This window comes from Grus americana, chromosome 3, assembly GCF_028858705.1.
Source record: "Grus americana isolate bGruAme1 chromosome 3, bGruAme1.mat, whole genome shotgun sequence".
Taxonomy (NCBI): Eukaryota; Metazoa; Chordata; class Aves; order Gruiformes; family Gruidae; genus Grus; species Grus americana.
In genome coordinates this window covers 29,990,307-30,013,808 of record NC_072854.1, presented here as the reverse complement: position 1 = coordinate 30,013,808, position 23,502 = coordinate 29,990,307, and the positions used below count along the sequence as shown (strand labels likewise).

General features: G+C 35.1%; 1 protein-coding gene across 1 annotated transcript in view; it reads left to right on the top strand.

The window, feature by feature from the left end:
• EYS (eyes shut homolog) overlaps positions 1-23,502 on the top strand; it is a 916,770-nt gene that overhangs the window by 293,629 nt on the left and 599,639 nt on the right. The window contains exons 15-19 of the mRNA XM_054819879.1: positions 7,195-7,317; positions 9,922-10,035; positions 11,238-11,351; positions 11,803-11,916; positions 20,072-20,083. Of these exons, the coding sequence (XP_054675854.1) occupies positions 7,195-7,317; positions 9,922-10,035; positions 11,238-11,351; positions 11,803-11,916; positions 20,072-20,083 (477 nt within the window). The remainder of the gene's footprint in view (positions 1-7,194; positions 7,318-9,921; positions 10,036-11,237; positions 11,352-11,802; positions 11,917-20,071; positions 20,084-23,502) is intronic.

The following is a 23,502-nucleotide window of genomic DNA, read 5'->3' as shown; positions in this document are numbered from 1 at the left end:
TTTCTACTTTTGTGGCTACATTATTCCGCAGTCGTAAAATAGCATTAGGTCCTGTTCTAATGCATCATACCACAAAATTATAAGATAGTCTGACACATCCCAAGGCAGCAAGCACAGTCAGAATAAAAACTTATTCTGTGGCTTCTTAGTGTAAATAATAGAGAATCTGAAGTTGCCTGCTGTGGTACAGTAATCAAACTTCTGTTGTAATAGCTATAAGTCTTGTGGTGTATTTCTGTGAGATGTATAGAGTATGCTTCTGTTCTTACTTAATCCTTTTTCTCTAGGTCTAATCCATCTTTTAGTGGAACTGACAATGTTCCTACAGTATTGGAAGATGTATTTGGCTGTTGAGGTGCTTTTCCTAGATTTGAGAGTTTTTTTGAAAGGCAATACTGTAGAGCAATAGTTCTCTTACATCTTCTCATTAAATTATATGGCTTAAGGTCGAGCTTGTCCAAAGCAGTAGAAACGGTCACTCAAGTCAGGCTGCTAAGAGAGAAGTGATGCACTCATTAGCCCTCACTGACAGAGAGAAATTCTAGACAGGGAGAATGAAGAGAAAAAAAAATGACAGAAAGGTTAGAGATCTTACAGAAAAATTTGAAGATCACTAGCAGCAGTTTATGAAGACACTCCTTTTAAAAGAACTTTCTAGATGATTAACTTCTGTTCTGCTGTTTTGCTCTTTATTCAAGAAGGGATGAAGTACCCTTAAAAAAAAAAAAAAGGGACAAAATGTATAGCTGATATTTGAGTAATTCTTTAGAAGAGAGAAAAGAAAGTGTGGATCTGCTTCCTAACAAAGAGAGAAAGTTGTTGACAGGCAATGCCAAGAAGTTTTCAACATCCTTTCTGCTTGACCTTAAGCAAAAAAAGTCAACTACATTGAACTGTCTAAAAGGAAGATCTCTGACCACAAAAAACCCAGAATAATCTACAAAATGCTGAGATGAAAATGCATCCATCAAAGTCTGTTTGGCCACAACTTCAGCTGTGGTATTTAGAAATGATTCAGAGCAATTTCAGAGCTGTTGGCTTGTGGATAGGTCAAATAACAGAAAGATAGAAAAGAGCAGAGGTGAAGTATAGAACTGTCAGGTCTAACTTGAATTCTTGAAGAAATACTAGAGAAAATGTAAAGATGAATTATTTATAAGTATCTGAAAGCAACAAAAAGATGACAATCAGTCACTAGGTAACATGGATTTCTCAAGAGCAAAATGTGTGAAACCATTGCAATTTCTGTTCTCAGGTGGTAATAAACCTCCTGGATAAGGATGAAGTAGGTGATAATATCTTCAGTGCATCAGCATTCTTATAAGGAAACCAAGGGAGCACTGTCTCAGTGAAACTACCACTAAATGACAAGTAACTTACTGGAATAAAATAAAGATGATAGTGATTCAGTGTGGAAAAGAATTTCACTGGAAGGGTTTTGGGTCCACTAATGTTCTTCATCAATGTTCTTCACCAATGGCCTGGATGATGGTATTGGGAATATTGTGACTGAACTTGTAAATGGCACCAATCTGGGAGACAGGCAAAAATTCTAGTAATGGTCTGGAAAAGAAAGAAGATTTAGTTGAGTGAAGACACATCCGCTTTGGCAGTCATAAACAAATACATACAAATTGGGAACAACCAGGCAGTAATCTGCAAAAACAGATCCAGAGAATTCAAGCTGAATGGGATTCAGCAACATACTGATGTTGTGGAAAAAGAAATCTCCATGCTGAGATATTTTGTCAGGAGTTCTGCTTGTGTAGGAAATGATGTAGTTCCCTGCCAGATGTCAGAGTGTACCAGCAGGCTCCTGGCAATCTGACCTTGCCTTGCTGACTTTGATTTCCCAGCTTCATCTCAGACCTACCTTGTCACTGCAGGCTGTCTAGTCATCACTGGACCATGGCAGACCCTGGTTACCAGCACTGGACCTGCTTAGCTCTTCTCATTTGCGTACTGTGGGACTGTATTGCTTGTCAGTGAGGCTGTGCCCTGCCTGCCTTGCCATCGTATTCCCTATATGAATAATAAAAGCTGATTAAAATTATTAAACTAAACCTAGCTGAACACAGTACTTTAAAAGATGGTGTTAAGATGTAGACCTGCCATACAGAGTCACCACGTGACATGGCTAGAATGTGTGTCTTGCCAACCATTACCCATCTCCCAAAGCCTATTAACATTTCTTGCTCTAAAGGATTTGTGCCTCTGTATGGAGCTGTAGGTATTCAGATTTTGATCATGAAACATAGAAAAAACTCATTATTATCCATATGCTAGAGTTCATTGCTGAATGAAGTTTATTATTAGAAAAGCAATGGTGTTCAGTAAGTAGTGACCAAACTGTTAGAGAACAGTTTGTTGCTATTAGAGAACTCAGTTTAATCTGACAATTTGTTAATTTGTAAATATGCCAGAAAACTTACATTCAGGTATACAGAGTTCACACTAACCTGTAATTTCAGTTTGATTCCACAATGGACTGCATTCATGAAATGGAAATAACAATGTCCTTTAACACGCCCGTGTAGGAGCACAACTGAAGCATGTGTAGGTAAAAAAAAAAAAAAAAAATCTCCAGGGTTGAGCAGCAACTACAAATTTATCAGTGAAGGGAAATTACTGCACCTGTGCCAAGAATTTCTGCCCTAGCAGAGAGGTGACTAGGACAAATTGGACTACAGTAATTGCTTAGTAAAAGCCTAGAAGAGGGCCAGAAAGGCATGTGGATTCAGGCTTCAAGGTCTGCAAGGTCTACCTGTAAGCTCTGTCCACTGTGAACTACCTGAATCGGAACTGGTCTTCTCCATCTTGGAGAAAAGATATTATCTGTAGCCTAGATGAAATCTCCCTTTGTTGCCTGTGACAAGTACATCAGCTTGCCATCATTGTCACATTAGTGTTTACAGTAAGCAACCTAATATGACTGAGGCAGAACTTCAAAAATATTTTAAAATGTAGATGTGTGTGTTGATACCAAAGTAAGTGAGTGGTAAGCAGAAGGCAGACTGACTGCTATTTAAGATTTCTCTCCAGGCTAAATTGAGCTTAAATGATGTATACAAGTTTTTGCTGAAAAAATATTTTTTCAGTCTTCCTGTCAGAAAATCATAATATAAAATTCAAAATACATCATAATGATGACTTTTCAGCTGCCAGAAGAGCTCTTTTAGGAATATCCAATGAAATATTATTTCATCAGAAAATGCTGACAGGATGGGATAAAAACTGACTTTTGGCCTAAGAGCTTTATTTTTTCACTTACTACTTAGTTCAGAAAACTTTACAAAACATTTAAAACTGTTGAAACACTTCAAACCTGAATGACAGAAAACTGTAAATCCATTAGAATTATTTTGCCTTAGAATATTTATCTATTTATTTCATGAATAGAATATGTCGGTAAGAAACGGAAGTGCAAACACCCTAAATAATCATAATAGCATATTCTTACACCATGTTTTAACTTTCTTTCAGATTATGTGCACATGAACACAAGTTTTGACTTGTCCCGACCTAGACTGGGAAATAAAATGACAACTGAATTTCTTACAGGAACAGAATATCATTTTTCAGTTTGTGACCATTGTTAGATCAGGAAGTCTGCCTGTGAAAATTAGTAGTCTTCAAGAAACACAAAAGCTTCCTTAAAGTCACATGTGCATCATTTCTCAGTCTCTTTCATTTTGGAATATGAAGTTTTTTAAATTTTTAGAAAGTAATTCTGTTATTCTAATCTAATTGCTGAAGTTTGAATTGTCTTTACTGAGAATTAGTGGGGTTTGATCTCTGACTTCCAGAAATCATATACACTAGAAGGATACAACAGAAAAAATTACATCTTCCACTGTGTCTTTTACAGTTGTGACTGGTTACTTTAATACAACAATCACATGTATTTATTAGAGCAGATGGTCACAATAAAACACTTTCCTGTTGCATTGTCTGAGGCAATAGCAGCATTTTTTCCCTGTCTTTCATCCAAAGGTGATGTTTTTTCCTCTTTATTTCCCTTTGTTTTGTTCAACTATGCTATTATTGGTTGCATTTTTTTTTACAATTACAATTTTACATTTTGTATAATTTTTGCAATAAGTACAATTTTTACATTTCAAATTCTAGAGGACCCAAGCAAAAGTAGGATCTCATTATGACAGGTGTTGAATGACAAAACCAACAATCACTCCATCTCAAAAAAACAAATTAATAAAATGGCATGTATGTTATTATTATCATATCCAGTGCAAATAAGGAGAAATTAGCAACCCATTAGTATATAAGAATCTTAATGACAGTGAAAATATTGTCCAGGTTTTCAATGAATTTATTAAATTCTGATATTTGATTCAGTCTGTTTTTCCGAGCTGTAATTTTAACAGGAACCATGTAACTTTTTGCCCAGAAGTAACATTTGTTCAATAAGAGTGAATGAACGCACATCAAATCCTGCTGGCCCTGACAATAACCCTTAATGTGAGGTTCCAGTTAATAGCTTCAGATGTACCTGCCATCCAGAATATAAGGAGCCATGTAGTGAAATTGTCACAAATCACTGTGTGGCTGGACTATGTCAGAACGGATCAGGATGCAATGAAATCCCTGCAAAGTTTAAGTGTCACAGTCTGACAAGTAAAAATCACTTTTGTCATGAGACATTTGGGTTTATCAGAAAGAAATGTCTGAAGAATGTAAATGTGGCATTTCTGGGGGAAAAAACAAATTAAAAAAATTAAATACTCTACTGCTAAATCTCCATTATTTAAATTCATTAACTACCTTTTGACTGCCTGTTGCAGAAAAATAAACTGACACTTGCTCATTTCTTTTTACAGAAAATAGTATATTCTCAAGTACTGCTGTTGAATTTGTTTTGATGACAAACTTCATACAAAAATAAATGCTTAATATTAAAATCAGGCCCTGAAACCTCCACCCTTTGCTCTTCAACTTAATATAGTAGCTTCTGATGTATTTATCCATGCTGCAATACTTTGATAATTAATTCAAAACACAGAAATAAAAGCATACATAGGTTAATATCTTTCTTTCCAATCTATAAAGTTATTATGAATATTTATTTATAGTTTTTCAAACAAAAAAATCATGTTGGCTTTTCTATATTTGGTATCTCCGCTTGGATGACATTCACATAACCACATATAACAGTTACACATATATCTGTGTATAACTGTTATCTTTGATTAATGTTTCCATTTTACTTCCTTATCATAATTTTTTATATTAGTTTTATGCAGTACTTCAGTAAGCAGATGTTAACCTCTATTTACGAAGGCAAAAACGAGAGAGATGCTTAAATTTTTAATAGCAATCAACAGGGAGGAAAACCAGCTGTATGAGAACGTTGCACAGCTGGTGTTTGGGATGGAACAGAAACATAGCTTGAAGACACCTTTCTGCATCTACTGATTTTGAAACCAAAGTGACTGCATATGTAGGGCAGTTTTAATATGCATTGTCTTGTATTTATGCCTCAAAGGTTTGTTATAGAAGCCAGGATTTCTAAAGCACAATATGGTTCAGCAATTTACCCTGATGGTCAGAACTTGCTGTCTTACTTCATCTAACCAGCTGTTCAAAAACTAAAAAATCTTCCAGATCAGGAGCTCTACAGTTGTGCCCTAAGGACATGGTTTACATTTCCTTTAATTTGAAGGCTATGCTAAACTAGGCCCAAGCAGGACTGAACTTTTAAAATTTTGTAGTAATTTCTTACTCTGGATCTGCAATTAATAAACACTATAAAAACAGAGTTATGTTTAGTTTTTTAAAGCTATCACACTATACTGTAGGAATACAGATTTGTTTGAACATATTTGACCAAAGATTCTTCCTTCTTCTCCTTGTTGTGTAAAACACTGATGAACTGAAGGTCGGATAAGGGGCAACTCGATGGCACACTAGACTCTGTTCTGGCAATACCTATGCTACTAAACCATGGCATTCCTTTATAAATCATTTTTAAAATGAAATGTGAAGTTCAGATCTTCAACCAGACTTGGTATCCAAGTTTGTAAGAAATGGGAATTAATTGTATTTAGCTCACTGAACCAAATCTCTGGTTTAAGTCTTTAGTGGCTTTTCATGCTGTAATTGTTAAATTCTAATAAATTGGTCCAGTCTCTTTCGATTTTTGCTGGAACATTATTTTTGCAGGAATCTAAAAATCTTTAGAAACTTTTAAAGTGCTCGGTTAATAGGAGAACAGAAAGCTATACTTCTTATACTTCAACTCACTGATTTTTTTGACAAAAGTTACAACAAAAATGTCTAAAGTTTGAAACCTGGAATTTATATTCAGCACTTGGATCCTAACTCCACACACATTGATTGACTTGTTTTTAATTGTTTGATATCATTTAATTACAAAAGATTTATTGGATTTGAAAACATCTATTTTTCACTGAAACAATATTTATTTGTAAATATTTATTGTGTATGTTCTGAAATAATGGTGCTGTCATCAATGAAACATGATTTTCTTGCTTGATGATGGCTACAGAAACTGTAATACCGTGGCCAATATGCCCTAACTGTAAAAGTAAATTCATATTTTGTCTTTTAATTTTTTTTAGATTTTGTGCATACGTAGCCGTCAACAGGAAACATGGATGCTCACTGTTTCACAAGATTAGGTTTCTTGTTAACTATAAGTTAACTGCTTCAAAAAATCAATACCAATAAGCTGTCAGACCTATCAGATCATGTAATATCTGCTTTATAACAGAATATATTGGGACAATTTTCTTTGTTGGCTTGGAAACATAGGATGTTTTTTAGTGTGGTGTACAGAACACCACAATAAAAATGAGAAGGCTTTTATCAACAGTATGCTTACTGGTATTTCAATAAAATTAGGAGTATCTGCATAAAACCACTTGAAGAAATTGACATTCTATCAAATTCTCTTGACCCATTGTATCTTGAATGGTTTTTATTATTACTGCAAGTATGGTTTTATCATACAGTTCTTTTGTTCCATTTAGAATTGCTTTGTATATGAAACCAAAGCTTTCAAAGAAACTGGATTATTCTATCCTATCCTAAATAAAATTTTGAAATACAAGAACACAAAAGTACTTATCAAAATTGTTTTCTCACTTGTCTCTTTTCTCAGACTAAATGTGGTAACAAGGTTTGTATGTCTTCTGTTATTCTATTTTTCATCAGGTTTTACCGGTCAGTTCTGCGAAGCAGATGTTGCTGCCTGCCTGTCACAACCATGTGGAGCCTCCAGCATCTGTAAAGACATATTGGGTGGCTATCTTTGTTTCTGTGCACCTGGTTTTATAGGTGGGTTCAAACGAGTGTTGTTTACCATCTGTTTAAGTCAGTCCTAAACCATAGAAAAGAAGGTTATTTAAAAGTAGCAATAGTGATAATTTAGCATTGTGCCTCTGATTCAGGCAGAAGCAACTTTTGTTTCCTGGCACACATAACTACTTGGCTGTGTAAGAGTATTCAGCTGTAAAAAATACTGATTACAAGGGACTATTTCCACTCCAATAACTCTTACTTTATACTATTTTAGACAGGGTGTCTGTCTTACACTGTGATTGCAACTCCCAGCCATATGCAAGATGACCTTAATTTATCTGCTTTGTGCTTCCTGTAACAATAAGGCTGCAGTAAAAAGGGCCTCAACCACCAAATATACATCCAAGATCCTGGGCTGGTTTAACTACTCATGCTTAAACCTACCCTGCAGGTCACTGTCATTAATAGAGAGTCTGACTAGATTAAAATTAGTTTCGTTATGTCAACATACTGTCATGGTAATTCCAGATTACAGTGTTTAAAAAAAAAAAAAAAAAAATAACCTTTCTAGATACAGATTCAGTTCTTTTTAATCACCTGTATGATGAAATAACCAAGTGCAGTGGGAATTCCCTGAGTAGCAGGTCAGCTCTGCAGCCCAGATCCATCCTGTCTAACTGCAGGGACTTTGACAGAGCTCCTACGGCAGGAATAGGGTGACTCCAGTGTCTGTCTCGATAGTCAGGGAGGACACAGGCAACCAGAGGAATTCAGATCTTGAGTAGACTCCATACCCCTTAACTTGTTGCTCTACATCCTAATGTAGGCATCCATTTAGATTAAATAATCTGTAATTTAATAGTTGTAGTATTTGTGCCTGTAATATAATGAAATGCTATATCTTGTTTCTATGGTTGATTTACCTTATTATCAAAATATAAAGTAAAATTGTTTGATGTCACTTGTGACAGTTCTTGGTGAGGTCTTATTGAAATGTTTGTTTGAATTCTTATATCTACATAATGGCAGATTAGTATTTTTAGCTTATACTTTTTCTGTGGCCAAATAAAGCCCTCAAAACCCCTCTGAAACAAACAGGAACTTTTGACCTACCTTTTAGGCATAAGTAATAATAAATCTGAGGCCACTATCATAAGTTTGGGTAATTCATATACAAAATCCAAATAAATACTTTCTGAGCTTTGTTCTACTTCAAAGGCCAGAAATAAATATTAGGTACATCATTCTCCACTAGAAATCAGCACCTATAATTTTTTCCTCTGCATATTTAAAAATATATGGCAATATCTTTTTGATTATTAGTTTCAAAAAAACCCCTTTATTAAACTATTTGGCCATAGTGGAAACATTTCCTAATACTTCTCATAGAGATCTCCATAACAAAACCAGAAATTAATAAATGAATGAAAAAGAATCTTACACAAAAAGACTGTGATATTTTAATATTTGGTCTCAGAAACCATACTTACACTTTTGTGATGTTTCAGGAAGACTCAAGACTTTACTGCCCTTAAAATATGAAGAAGTGCAAATTTTTGAGTACATTTATAAATGACTCTATAAAATTCCCATCATATCTTTGTTGAACATTATATATACATTTCAATTTTGCCTTTAACCATTAAGAAATGAATTCCCCAATGTGCTGGGTTTTGTGTGGCAAGGTTTTGGTAGCGGGAGGGGCTACAGCGGTGGCTTCTGTGAGAAGCTGCTAGAAGCTTCCCCTGTGTCTGATAGAGCCAATGCCAGCCGGCTCCAAGATGGATCTGCCGCTGGCCAAGGCCAAGCCAATCAGCGCCTCTGTGATAACATATTTAAGAAGGAAAACAAAAGAGTTAAAAAAAAGCTTTTGCAGCCAGAGAGAGAGAGGAGTGAGAAGATGTCCGGGCCGGACCGGTAGACCCGTGAAGAGGGGAGCCCACGCCAGGGCAGGTTTGCTGGCAGGACTTGTGACCCCGTGGGGGACCCCACGCTGGAGCAGTTTGCTCCTGAAGGTCTGCACCCTGTGGGAGAGACTACGCTGGAGCAGTTCGTGAAGGACTGTAGCCCGTGGGAGAGACTCCATGTTGGAGCAGGGGAATGTTGAGAGGAGTCCTCCCCGAGGACAAAGAAGCGGCAGAGACAACGTGTGCTGAACTGACCGCAACCCCCATTCCCTGCCCCCTTGTGCCGCTGAGGGGGGAGGAGGTTGAAGCCGGGACTGAAGTTGAGCCTGAGAAGATGGGAGGGGTGGGGGGGAGGTGTTTTAAGAGTTGATTGTATTTTCTCATTCCTCTACTCTGTTTTGCCTAGTAATAAATTAGATGAATCTCCTCTCTACATTCAGTCTGTTTTGCTCGTGACGGTAATTAGCGAGTGATCTCTCCCTGTCCTTATCTCGACCCAAGCCTTTTGTTATACTTCTCCTCTCCCATCCCGCTGGGGGAGGGGTGAGTGAGCGGCCGGGTGGCACCCAGCTACCGCCTGGGCCTAAACCACGACACCCAAAGACAATTTACAGCTCACTGGTAAAAGTTCCCTGTATGTAACTAACCTCAGTTATTTCATTTTGTTGCTGCTTGCACTGGTGACTCACCAGTGGTATGTTCCTAATTAAATGAATCCTTCACTTGTTTCCAGGTAATAACTGTGAGATTGAGGTGGACGAGTGTCTCAGTGACCCTTGTCACAATGGAGCTACTTGTGTTGATCATCTGAATGCCTTCAGTTGCATCTGTCAGGATGGATTTCAAGGTATTAAAAAATCCATAGAACTATAACTTCATACATTACTCTGAGTCTTACACCATTTTTTAACATACAGGATGAGATGCATGTGTACTTTTTTATTGTCATCTTCAGTAATAAACATATAAAATGAGCGTAAGTGCTTCTTGACTAAAGTTATCTGTTTTCATGACAGCATGGAACTAGGTGTTTTCTGCTAGATGGTGTCTTAGTTGTTGAAAATAGATGAGTGGCTTTCAGTCAAATTTTGGAAATAGCGTATAGTGCTTTCTTTAAGCTTTTTAAACTGTTGGCAGATTTAATATAATAGATTCAGAGAAAAATACTGGGTGGGAAAGGTTTTGTTCTTGGCATATTTGTACAATTTAAATGAAAAATGTAATCACTTTGACAAATGGATGCATTAATCGCTGCAGCTATTCTTTGCTTTCACCTCAGATTAGGAATTTAAAGTGCATCCATTTTCTTTTTAGTTCATCATTTTTTAAACATCATGGATATTTAATCATGGAAATACAAAGCAATCTATAATTCAAATGTCACAGGGCAACATATTACACTTCTACTGCTAGTTATTTTCAGAATAACTATCACTTGCATTTTTATTTATTAAAATTCTTTGAACTCCCCAAATCTCAGAATTGATGTCATTTTTCATTTTGTCCTGGTCCTTGCCAGAACCAGGACAATTTATTCTTCAAATAATAAAAAATTAAGTTCACTCAGAAATATTAGCAATAGAGTATTTTTATACTTTCAGTAGCTATGTGGTTGTGTTAGGTATAGTCTAGACTGGAATAAGTGGTGGTTTTTTCTACATTGGATTCCTTTTTCCATTTTCTGGGAGTACGGTTGTTGCCTTATCATGAACACAAGGAATCATGAGATTCCTCTCATGTCATTGCAACGCAGTCTATTATAGTTAATGCAATTTGATTTCCATTCTTCTATCTTCATATAATAAGAAAAATGCTTTAAGCCTTAGGAATCTATTCAATGACTCTATTTTTAATCTTTTTCGAAAGTAAGTGAATAGCTTAAACATTAAAAATAGGAACATACTGTCATAGATGCCCAAATTTGAATATAAAAAGGGTGTCAAATAGAGTCCAGTATGTGAGCTATATTCAGGTAAAATAAATGTTAGTATTTAACTACAGGTGCTATGCAGTAACTTCTCTCCCCTTTGCCTGATTGTGTATTTATAGGTACAACTTGTGAAGCTAATATAAATGAATGTCACTCTTCTCCATGTCTTCATAATGCGTCATGTGCAGACCTTATTGGTGGCTATGAATGCATATGTCCACCTGGCTTTACTGGTGAGTTGTATTCATAGCAAATGTTGTTTTCCACAGCGAGGTAGTCCACAAAGCAGCCATTAAGACATCATTGACTAATTTGCTTGTGTTTCCTTCTCATTTCTCTTTATCTGCCTTAGTCTAATGTTTCATTTGCATTCCAACAAACTGGAACACTGACTCCATCTGTAAATTAAATACCACAATATAAATTAGTCTGCATTTAAAAAAGTCTTCAAAGCTTCCACGCACAGGGAAGATTAGTTACCATTTTTCAACTCAGAAATAAGTTGTTATGTATTTGTGGTGATGAGAATTAAATGGATGCTGACATTAGTATGTGTGCTTCTTTATTTGGCTGATTTACGTTAGTTTCTCCTCACAACTTGCTCAAGATTCTTGTGGTGCAAATGAATTAGAAATAGGCACCTGATTGTCTTACTAAATGTTCAAATCTTTTGTCTTTTCCAAGGTGCAAGATGTGAAACAGATATAGATCAGTGTGCTTCATTTCCCTGCAAGAATGGAGCCACCTGCATTGACCAACCTGGTAATTACTTCTGCCAATGTGTGGCTCCGTTTAAAGGTAATGAACACCAAGGGAGAGGGGAAAGCAAACATAATTAACTTTAGAAAGCATTTCTGTCAATTGTCTGAACTCATTTCACTCTTCCTACAGCATTATTAGTCCTTCATTTTCTCAAGCAAAGCTTTTAAAGTGACCAGCCAATTATGCCTTAGGCTGCAAGTAATGTGAAGTAAACTTTGTTTATACATCTACTAGGAATGTTTATTTATTAATCAAAAAAGGATACTTTAAAATCAGTTTGTTAATGGCATAAGATTATTTACAAAATGAGATGCATATGCCCATTAAGCTGCCATCACAAACATCAGTTGCTTTTCTACACATTTTTCTCTCTAATTTGATTGGTCATGGCAATCTCTAAATTATTTTCTCATTCTTAGAAAACAATTTATAGTTATCTTGGAATCCATAAATTGTGTGTAATTATTTCTGTTGATGCTTTTAAAGGAAACGCACTTAAAATGCAAGCTTTATTGTGACTTTTTTCATAGAAATTTTGGGGGGTTAAGTTTAAACACTGATAAAGTAAAGTAACGAATTGTGCAGTGTTCATGAGCAAAATCTAGTTCAAGTGATAATCTCAGTTAAAGGCGCTTGTTGATTTATAAATTAAATATAAACACATTTTTTCCTCCTGCAGTTCAATATAATGATACATACTTAGAATTCCAGAATAATCATTAAAAGGCAATTTTCTTGGTATGTTGAGACAGCAGGGCTTTTCCCCTTTAGGGAAGATGGCTGCATTAAATTCATCATTCATGAGAAAAGAGTGAGCTCTAATGTTTGTTCTTATTATTTTAGTTAATGGTCAAAATTTAGTTTGTCATTTTTATTAGTTTTAATTTATGTTCTGCTGAATAAAATCTAGTATAATAACAAGTAAATGAGTGCTGCAGTATCAGAATTCCCTCTGCTCAGAAGATATGTAATCATTTTCAGTACATGGTTAGAAATACTGGTCTCTTAAGTATTTGTTTCACAAGGAGCCAGATTTTCAGAAGACTTTGGTATTCATTTAGATATTTAAGTAAGTGATTAAAATTTCAGAAAGTCAACATTTCTGTAGTCATCCTTTGAGAAGCTAGCAGTGTCTAATACTCTCAATGGAAAAGTTAAACCCTGCTGGCAAGATTCATAAACGGTAACTGAGATCCTTTGAAAACATAATATTCTTGATAAGAGGATGTCTAGAATCTATAGGATTTTTGTTGAAATCAAAGAATTTTTGAGACTGTTTAGTTCTTTACAGGTTTACTTGGTACTTTTCAAGAACAAATTCTTATACTGATGTTACCTAGATTTATGATGGTATAAATAAAATCAGAATTAGCTTCATAAGAAAGCTCTACCTCAGCCACACACCATCTGTTTATTCAGTATTAAAGTGCTGTAAATGTAGTCTTTAACAGATTCACAGTAAGCCAACATAATGGGTAGTTAAACTATGTTTTCTAACTGTGTGGAAATATTCAGGTTACTGTAATGAATACCTTTGTGTGCATTAATTACAGCTTACAGAAATTTATTTATTAAGAAAGTAAATATATGATTTTAATGGTGTAAGTTACATAGAAATATCTGTTTTATTTTTGGAATATTTTCACAGATTTTCTTCCTCCTTCTGTTATTCTCAGTGGAAAAGCATAAATGCTATGTTATGAATTCTGTCATTTACTTGGAAAGAAATCTGAAGTTTTATTTCCATAATACATTGTAATGGTTTGATTCTCCCATCACAAAATCTGACTTGAGGGGTATGCGCCACTATTAGGAACACATTGGGCATCAAAAAGGACTATCGTGGTTTTGCCCCAGCCGGCAGCTAAGCAGCACACACCCACTCGCTCACTCTTCCCTGTCAGGATGGGGGAGAGAATTGGAAGAGTGAAAGTGAGAAAACTCATAGGTTGAGATAAAGACAGTTTAATAGGTAAAGCAAGAGCCACGCACACAAGCAAAGCAAAACCAGGAATTCATTCACCACTTCCCATGGGCAGGCAGGTGTTCAGCCATCTCCAGGAAAGCAGGGCTCCATCAGGTGTAATGGTTACTTGGGAAGACAAAACGCTGTAACTCAGAATGTCCGCCATCTTCCTCTTCTTCCCCCAGCTTTATGTACTGAGCATGACATCATATGGTATGGAATATCCCTTTGGTCAGTTGGGGTCAGCTGTCCCAGCACTGTCCCCTCCCAACTCCTTGTGCACCCCCAGCCTCCTCGCTGGTGAGGTGGTGTGAGAAGCAGCAAAGGCCTTGGCTCTGTGTAAGCACTGCTCAGCAGTAACGAAAACATCCCGGTGTTATCAACACTGTTTGCAGCACAAATCCAAACACAGCCCCATGCTAGCTACTATGAAGAAAATTATCCCAGCCAAAACCAGCACATCTCTACTATACAGAATGTAGAATTAAGGAATTCTGAGCATGATTTGGACATTCAGGTGCATTCATACAAAATGTACCCTTGTCAGATTAAGATAGAAATGGATTCTATCTATAGAAAATGGTTAGCATACATTTATATCTCTTTCCAATTTCCTTGATTATTCTCATTTATTTTGACAAGGAGACTATGCAAGATTACCACCAGAAAGTTTTGATTTTTCCATTGTCCTTTCTCTTCCTCTTTATTTTCTCTTCTTTTTAAAAAGAAAACAGAAAAATTTTCACTTTTTTGCTTTCATTTCACTTCTTTCGAGAGCAAGTATAGCTACTTCTCATGTTTATTTGCTGCAAGCTTTTTGATATCCCAAATATGTAATTTTATATTTTAACAAAATTTTACATTAATCCTATATGAATATGAAAAGTCATCAGAAATTTTGTTAAAGTATTACTATATACTCATAGTTTCTTGTATTTTTCTTGTGTGTTGTTTTGGTTTTTTTTTTTAAAAGCATAGATTTGTCTACTTTGACAAAATGTTTAAACTCATTCCATTGGCTTCCATAGAATACTGGAAGACATTCAAAGCTTTTAAGAACAATGATGCTTGGGCAGTGATATATATCTGGATTTTTCTTCAAATGTATGACAGTCCAGGCTGTGCAAATTATTTCTACAAGTCTGATATGTGAATGATGTTTTAGTTTTCCTGTTGGCACAAACCTTTTTTGGAAATCCAATTTCCATAGTGAAGTCAATGCACGAAGAGCACTGGAGAAGTACATCTTCTCACGCTGTTGCTGTAACCCTAACAGTGACCAAATGAATATATTTCTGTCCAACAACGTTCTCCTAACAGAAGATTTCCCCACAGCTAGTGTAGATCACTGGTCTTTCTACATATTTTAGTATTTCATTGGAACTATTGCCACTGAAAATTGCTACCTTTTTCAGCTGAACAGCTTGAGGGTACTAGCAGTCCATCTATGCATAATTCAAAAGAAAACTGAAGAAACTTATAAGACTTCCAGATACAAAATAACATCCTTGTCAACTCCTAATAATGTTCTAATTACTAAATAGGATAATTGAAGTCTTTTCATCCTATTTCAGCCAAGTTCCTTGTCCTGTGGAGGAGAAAATTGAATTTCTATTTTCCAAAATCATACAGGTTTTCCTGTAGTCCTGATAAAGTATAAAATAATGAACTTCAAAGTCCATATACTTTTATATCATAACTCTTTTGACCTTGGTTTGGAGGAAACTCCAGATTTGATGAAAGAAAAAAAATCTATACCAGATTATGTTACTACTGAAGAGATTCCTGTGTAAACCCACAGAAATCCTCGAAGTTACTGAGCCTCACTGAACATATGTTGTATCTAAGGTCAAATGGAGAAAAAATAGGTTTATATAATATGCTTTTGCCATTTATAATAGTTATGTATGCCACAAATACCGTATGTGCTTGTGAATATGTTTTAATTACCCCAATATGACAGTCCACTTTTCAAAGTCCTACAAGATGTAACATAAGTACATATCTGGTATAGTTGCTTCTGCTTGGTTCTAATACATTTGTCCCTGCAAATATGCTACTATTTTAGAAATGTCTCCCTCTTCCACCCATTTTCTATCATATCTGAGGTACAACACTGATAGTTATGTATACTGGACATTTTTTATCACAGGACATTCTGAAGTTAAGTTTTTCAGAAACAGAGAAAGGGGATCAGCTAGTTTTCTGTTGCATTCCCTACTGGTAAAGTAACTATTGGAACTGGGAGCAGGAAGGAAGATAAACTCAATTTGGGTGCAGGATAAATCACACATTTTAGTATTAGCAACAGGAGACAAACAGTTACAGTTCTGGCCAATACATTAACACTGATCGTCTTTGGGAGTAATTTATCTATTGCAGTATTAAGCAGGCCTCTCAGCCTTCTTATGAGCTTGATTCCATTATATTATCCTAGCTGGGGAGTTATTATAATAACTTTTCTATTATTATATTGATTCTACAATTGTAGCCTTTCCATAATAGAATCACAGTTACTATAGAATTGATATTAAGTGCTTCAGAAGGGAGTAGAGTGTGTGTGAAACAGATTGTGAGACTGTATCTCATTTAGGGGTCCTAAGAGTTTCATGGAAGGTAGAAGGAAAGCTCCCATGTCTCCACCAGGAAACACTGTCTTGTTCTATTAAAAATTAACACATAATTCAAGAACAGTGCAATTTAGTAGAATTTAGAGTCCCCAGTGTTATATTTTATCTGTATTTTATCTATATTTATATCCATGCTGTTCCTTCCATGTGGAAGCACGTTAAACGCAGACTTGAAAGTATTTATTTACAGAATAATAGGAAGCAGAAGTTGATAATGACCATATTTTGAAATCAACATGCCCTTTAATTTTCAATGAAAGAGAGACAGACTCCTCATCTTTTATGTTAAGGAGTAAAAAAATATTTTTCCAAACCTACCCTATTTTTCAGTCCCTTGCTGGTCTCCATTATAATTTAGCAAAATACATTTTTTGTCTTAAGCTATTTATTTTGTTATAAGACTGAAACACACCCATTATATTCTTCCATTTGTGCCAGCAAAATCAGAATGGTGTTTTTGGATTGCTACAGTTTTATTTGCTTTCCTTAGTTTTAAGTCTTCATATAGCTTACAGCTGGAGGAGCACACCACTTTACAGATTTTATCTGGCTCTTGCTCACTTGTATGAAGGGATGCCTGCAGTTCACTCAATTGTTCAAAGCTATCTTAGGAGAAGAGGTGCTCAAATGATGCACTGATAAACACTGGTTTACTGTTTCTTAGTAAAACTGGCCCACTACATAGTAGATGAGTCTTTCTTACACTTTTGAGTTGTTCTAGAATTACCTATCTACTTTCAAGATACCTCTAGGTGCTTCACTCCAACTGTTAGCTGTTTCATCCATATTCAGATGTATTGGTGGTTTTGGTGTTTTGTAAGAACGTTGTGGTATGTTCAAATATTCTTCTTACAACCAGGTCCGTATCTATAAATGCAAGTTTAGTGTTCACCGCTTTGAAGTGCCAACATTTTTATATATCATACAGCCACATCAATGAAGTTAGTCATAACTATTAGACATCAATCCTTGCTGACAGGGTAACGAAGTGGGATTGTCCCTGTATCAGGCCTGCTGCTTTTCATCCCACTACAATTTCTAGACCAGCTCATTTTTACAGAAAATAAAGTAGGACTTATAAGGCTGCTTTATTCTTACTTGGGATTGAAAGCTAAGAACAGATCTTGCAGTCCCACACCAGAGCTGCAAATTTACCACATTTTCTACACCAGTATTTAAGGAAAAGGTGAACCAAACAACTTTACTCTTTACTAACATTTCTGTGACCCATGGACTGAGCCAGTATTCTGCTATTCCCAAAGAAAGCTCAGGAAGGAAGAAAGCATTAAAATGTCCCTTTCAGGCAGAGATTGTATATGTGATATGTGATAGCCTTGTAAGATACGACATGAATATGTTCTTTTTTTTCTTAAAAAAAAATTGTTTAGTAACTTGTTTTTAATAAATGGAGCAAAGATGTTTATCCTTTGATCCAAATTATTACATGACTCATTAAAAAAAATGCACTATATGTGTTTGGTCTAGATGTGGCTAATAGGTATGACCTTTTTAATCAAATATATGTAATTGTAGAGGAAAACTGAAATTCAGTTCTGAGGAAATGTCTACTTATTTGTTGCAGCCTTAATGACACATGTCTCCAAATGTGTTCCAATTAAGATTAAAGCAAAAATGGTAATTGGCCATTAAACATGTTGCAAAAGAAAGTAAACTTGTGAGAAAGGCAACTCAGCAGAAAAAAAAATGCTTAAGTCTGTTGAAAAGCAAGAGTAATAATGGAGTTTTCAGCATAGGACACTCTATTATGGGAACAGCTAATTACAAAATAGATAATAAGTAAGAAATGTAAGTGCTCATGAAGGCAAAAAACTAGAGTAGAGATAATGGAGCAATTACTTTTTCAGTGCTCATAGGCCAAATCTCAGTCTTTCCTGTGCCAAGACCCATGCAAAAAGGCAGTTTTGCAAGACCTGTGGCTCTTTCTAGCATATCTCTGTGTTAGACCGTAAAAGAATATCTCCAGTTCAACATCATTTTATACCTGGTTTTGCCACTCTCTTGACACTGAACAGCCAAATAAAATTTTATTTAGGGGAAAAATGAAACTGGGGCATAGAGCTATGAAGGGCACTCTGCATCACATAGGAGCTTTTTCTGAGTAGAGAAGCAGAGTGGCCGCATTTGTGGTATATTACCTAGAAAATACACATTGCCTCTAAGCAGTAAAGAAGGTTGGTCTAAAAGGCTATGCAATGCCTAAGTGGGAATCAGTATGAACTGGGACTTGCTGTTGGCTCATATATGAAGTCACTGCAGAACTTCTTCGGAATTTTCTTCTGGTATTTCTACTGATTTTTATATTATTTCTAAAAGTTGCTACCTAGATACATAAATTCAGGTGTTTCTGCCTCCAAAATGAAACAAACCAGAGAGTAAGTCTTTTGCCTAGCCATTTCTAGTGTCAATTTAGACACTCTTGGGTACATTAGACAGCCACAAAGGTCTGGCAGATTTGACAAGATCTGTAAGAGACCCATGGCCTTTCAGAACAGCACCAAGAACCCAAAGGCACCTCTAAAAGCCCTGGTTGCTTAACTCTGTCCATACAAATTCAGTGAGGTACGTGTTGTAGTTTCAGATCTCCTTTCAGTTTGCACCTTGGGACACATCTTGATCCACAAGAAAAATTTTCTAAGCCTTTACAGCCGTGAGTACTCTGGGAATACCGCATGTGTAAATCCAGTCATCTACAGCAGATAAGGGGTTTGAATTTCATTAGTCATTCTGCAAGAATGGTGTACAAGAACCTTGGTTACAGGGAGGAGACTTAGGTTATGTAGATGATACAAGGTATATTCATTGCAAATGAGAATCTGTACGTATCTGTCCCTTAATTTTCCAGAAAGCATGTGCAAACCACAATTTTTCAAAGACTTAAAATATGGTTATGTTTTTTCTGGCTGCCCTACAAATTATGAGGGCATTGCCATTGCTCAAAGAAAAGTTTACCAAATCTCAGGGGGGAGGGGGGTTTGGCTGATGAAACAAACATTTGCAGCTTTATTTTTCTACATGGTGGGCCTATTTGTGGTGTAGGATCATCTGCCAATACACAAATAAAAGTAAGAAAATAATAATCCTGGTATCAGCTGCTATAAATAATCTCTGGCCAATCTGTCAAATTTTAAGAAAATGAAAATAGGATCTCAAAATACAGAAGGGTTTGGCCACTTGAACTAAAAAAGGTGATCATTACTATATCTGAAAATGACACCCACAGGTCCTAGGACTTAAGGAAAAACTGAGTTCGATACCAGATTTCTGTAACTTTTCCACATACATCAATAATTTCAGTTGAATTCTGATGTAATAAACAAAGGTAAGATAAAAGAATGAAAAGAAAAGCATTCCCATATATTTCAGTAGGAAATAAATTTGGGGTAACTCTTTTCCTTAGTAGCATTCTTTTATTTTCTGAAAAAGAGTGAAGCATGCTTTTATGTTGAAGTGTGAAATGCACAGATGTGGATACAGACTTATCTTCATAGTTAAGTAGTTATAAATGTGTATATTTTAAAACAAAAAAGTGCACCTAAATAATATATTCAACTCCTGGTTTTGTCTATTTTTACAGAAATTTATACAGGTATGGAGGTTCAATATATGCATGTCTGTGTGATTTTCATTTTAAAGTTTGTGATGTGGGTCCATCTCACGCTTTGTTCCAGCATTGTTGCATGGTCTGCATTATCATATACAATTAAGGAAATGTTTTTTACTTGAAAAGTGCTAAGTATTGCTTTTCATATATCCTTCCTTTAAAAACAAACAAACTTACTGATTTTCAATTAGTACTGACTTCACAGAAAATGCCTTTTCACAGATTATATATAGAAACACAAAGCAATTCCTTCCATGGAAAGTCGAGTTCGCTTTCCACAGAAAAGAATGGAGTTGCTATAAATTTGAACTGAAAGAAAAGACTTGCTGTATTTTTAAACTGTTAGAGTAATACTTTGCTTAATTTCAAGTAATATCAATATATGCATGCTTCTGCAGGTATTTTTGTCTTCCTATCCACTTCCAGGGTACTTCTGGTTTTTTATTTACATTTACTAGCCTTTAACCGTCTCAGTTGTGGAGGTGTTTTGTTTTCTTACACCACAAAGTAGATCAAGCCAAGCAGCCAGTTTATAAAATAACAGCAAGCTTAGAGGTACATCTGAACTTTTCAAAATTAAAGAAAATGACAATTTTAAACTTTTAATAGAGGCAATTTCATATTTAGCATTAAGATGTTTAATCTTTAGTGTTGCGGGGACCTCAAATTTTAGACATCTAACTTATTGCTCATTAGTGTTCCTGGGATTTTATGTTAAGTTTATGGAAGCCTTTGAGGGTGGGAGCCATTGAGTTGTATAAAGTTGATGAAAACTGAAATACAGATTTCTCTGAAGTGATCAAATAATTTTTTAAAATTAAAATTATTGTATTCACTCATTTCAAAAGAGCAGTCTTAGGAGAAACAGAACGTTGCATATAGCTTGACGGCAGGGATTTGGTTTTGTTTTTTGTTTTTTTTTTTTTAATGTAGCCTGATAGTGCCTTTGTATACTGGATTAGCTCCCATAACTAAACACATTTTTACTTGTATTGAATGGTATTCAATTTACTTAATTAACCTTCAAAACCAGTGGTGATTCACTTTAATGTTAGAAGTGTCTTTTACCTCTGTTGTTAAAAGGTGAGTTACAGAAAGACTGAAACTTAATGCTGTTGCAGTGATGTTATGATGATAAAGGAAAAAAACTAAAACCATAGAAAACATCTAAGAAAATATATTTATCATGGAAGAATCACATCTGTCATTGGCTTTTACTTCATATATGAAATTAGTTTAGTGTCATTTTGAAAAAATGGTCTGTGTTCTGAACCTGAGCATATAAACTAAACAATTTAAATAAACACATTCCTGAGTTAACACAAACTTTTGAAAATTTTCATGTATTCATGCAAGCTATATAAAATTAATCTGTTGTAGTTTTTCTCCCTATTTTTTGCTTACTGACATCCTTTCAGCTGGTGTAATTTTCTCATTTCATTGAGGCAAAATGCTTTTAACTTCATTCATAAGATATACTTTTCTGTTTCATCAGATTTATAACAATGGTGAATAGATGAATAGACTCTAAGCAAGGCTGCTGAAATCCAATGATACCAGTGTCATAAGGTTACATGAGCTGGATCCCAATAAAATAAAACAAATTTTTAAAAAAAATCTTTCAGTTATCCAGTGTCTAAAGATCAGATACAAAGACCAGAGCAGCACCACAGTTTCCATTGGAGCAGCTAGTAGAACCGGGACTGTGACACTCACTTCTTAACTTCACAGCGCAACTACTTCCTCTGAGCCCACTCTGGTGCCCAAGGGTAGGTGCTGTTACCTGGTTGGTTCCTCCTCTTTTGTTCAAATCCTCACATGGACTACTTGGCAATGACAGCACTTGGTCTGTCTTGGGAGTTTTCTGTCCTCATGAGTGCATATTTAACACCAGTACCAGACTACCTGGTATTATTTACAAAATTGCCATCCAAATGACACCCTTGTTGTTCTGGTACTAGCCATAGATAGTTTATTTTCACTATATTGTCATAATCATGCCAGCAGTTTGCAATCAATCAGATATATTTTGTCTTTGATTCAGTCCGTACTTTTGTGGCAAACTGCTGACTTTGAAAGCTGTTGTCAGATTTAATACCTTAAAATGTTAGTAGCAAATGGCTTTTTTATTAACTTATTTTCCAAAAGGAATAACAACATTGAAGAGATGTCATTTCTGATTATAAAAGAATTCTGTAGTACACATCAAAATGTTTCATGTACAGATTTATGCTGAACAAATAAAACAAACAAACTAGTGTCAATACTTTCACATAAAGAAATGAAAACTTATCTCAGGTAATTTATTGACTATGTCATTTTTTAAATTATGCTTTTGACTATTAATAATAGCCTTAACAGAACAGTCTTTTTCATTAATAAAAAAATCTTTTCAGTGTTCATTTATGATATTTAGAGATTCTACTGTAGAAGTATTACATGCAAACATAGTAGAAAAGAGAATGGATTAATATTAGCAGAATGACACTTCTGAATATGCAATATGCTTCTCATTCCTTAACAAACAAAAAGAGGATTTTCCAAATAAAGTATTCATTACTTGATATATATTGTATGCTAGTAGAGAAACATAGTATATATTACAAGTATATGCTTCTATATATATAAAGAGAAGTATAATATTTAATCCAACATATTGTGCCGCGGAAAAGAAAATTGTCCTTCAACTGACTGTGTAATTTAATCATTTGTGCATATTTTTTGGGGGGTTTGCTCAGGTTTATTCTAATAGAGAGGACTTCAACTGTCTAGTAAAGACAATCTATTCTTGTAATCAATAAAATATAGCCAAGAATTAAACAGAGAGGTTAAACTTGTCGAATGGAAATAAGCACAGTTGGAAAGATGTGCTGAACTTATTAATTCATTAATGAACTTCTGTGTTTGATTCTTTTCCATTTGATCTCTTGGGCATACTTTCTCTTTTTTGTCAGCTTACTATGTTTAGTGAATATTACCTTTTTACTCTGTGATGGGCAATTTAAAAATCCTGATGTGTCAGTGGGAGAAGACAGTTTATAAACTGTTTCTCCATGGCACAGCATTCCCTTCTGTCAACAATCACAGACTTACTATTTCAGAAACTTACCAGATCAAGTGAGAACTTTCCTATACTTAGTAAAAAAAAGATGTATTCAAATTAACCAGCAACAGTTAAATATTTAGTATTTTTATATACGCAACAAAATTCTTTAAAAGAAAGAGAAAATGCAGAAGACATGAATTCTGTATTCTGATTAATCTACTTTAATAAAGAATTTTTTCACGTATGTCCTATTTGCTGCTTGATGTATCCAAATAGCTTTAATCATAAATTTACAGCTTTGTAAAAAAATGCTGATATGAGAGCAACAGCAGCAGTGCATTCATTGTACTAACATGTG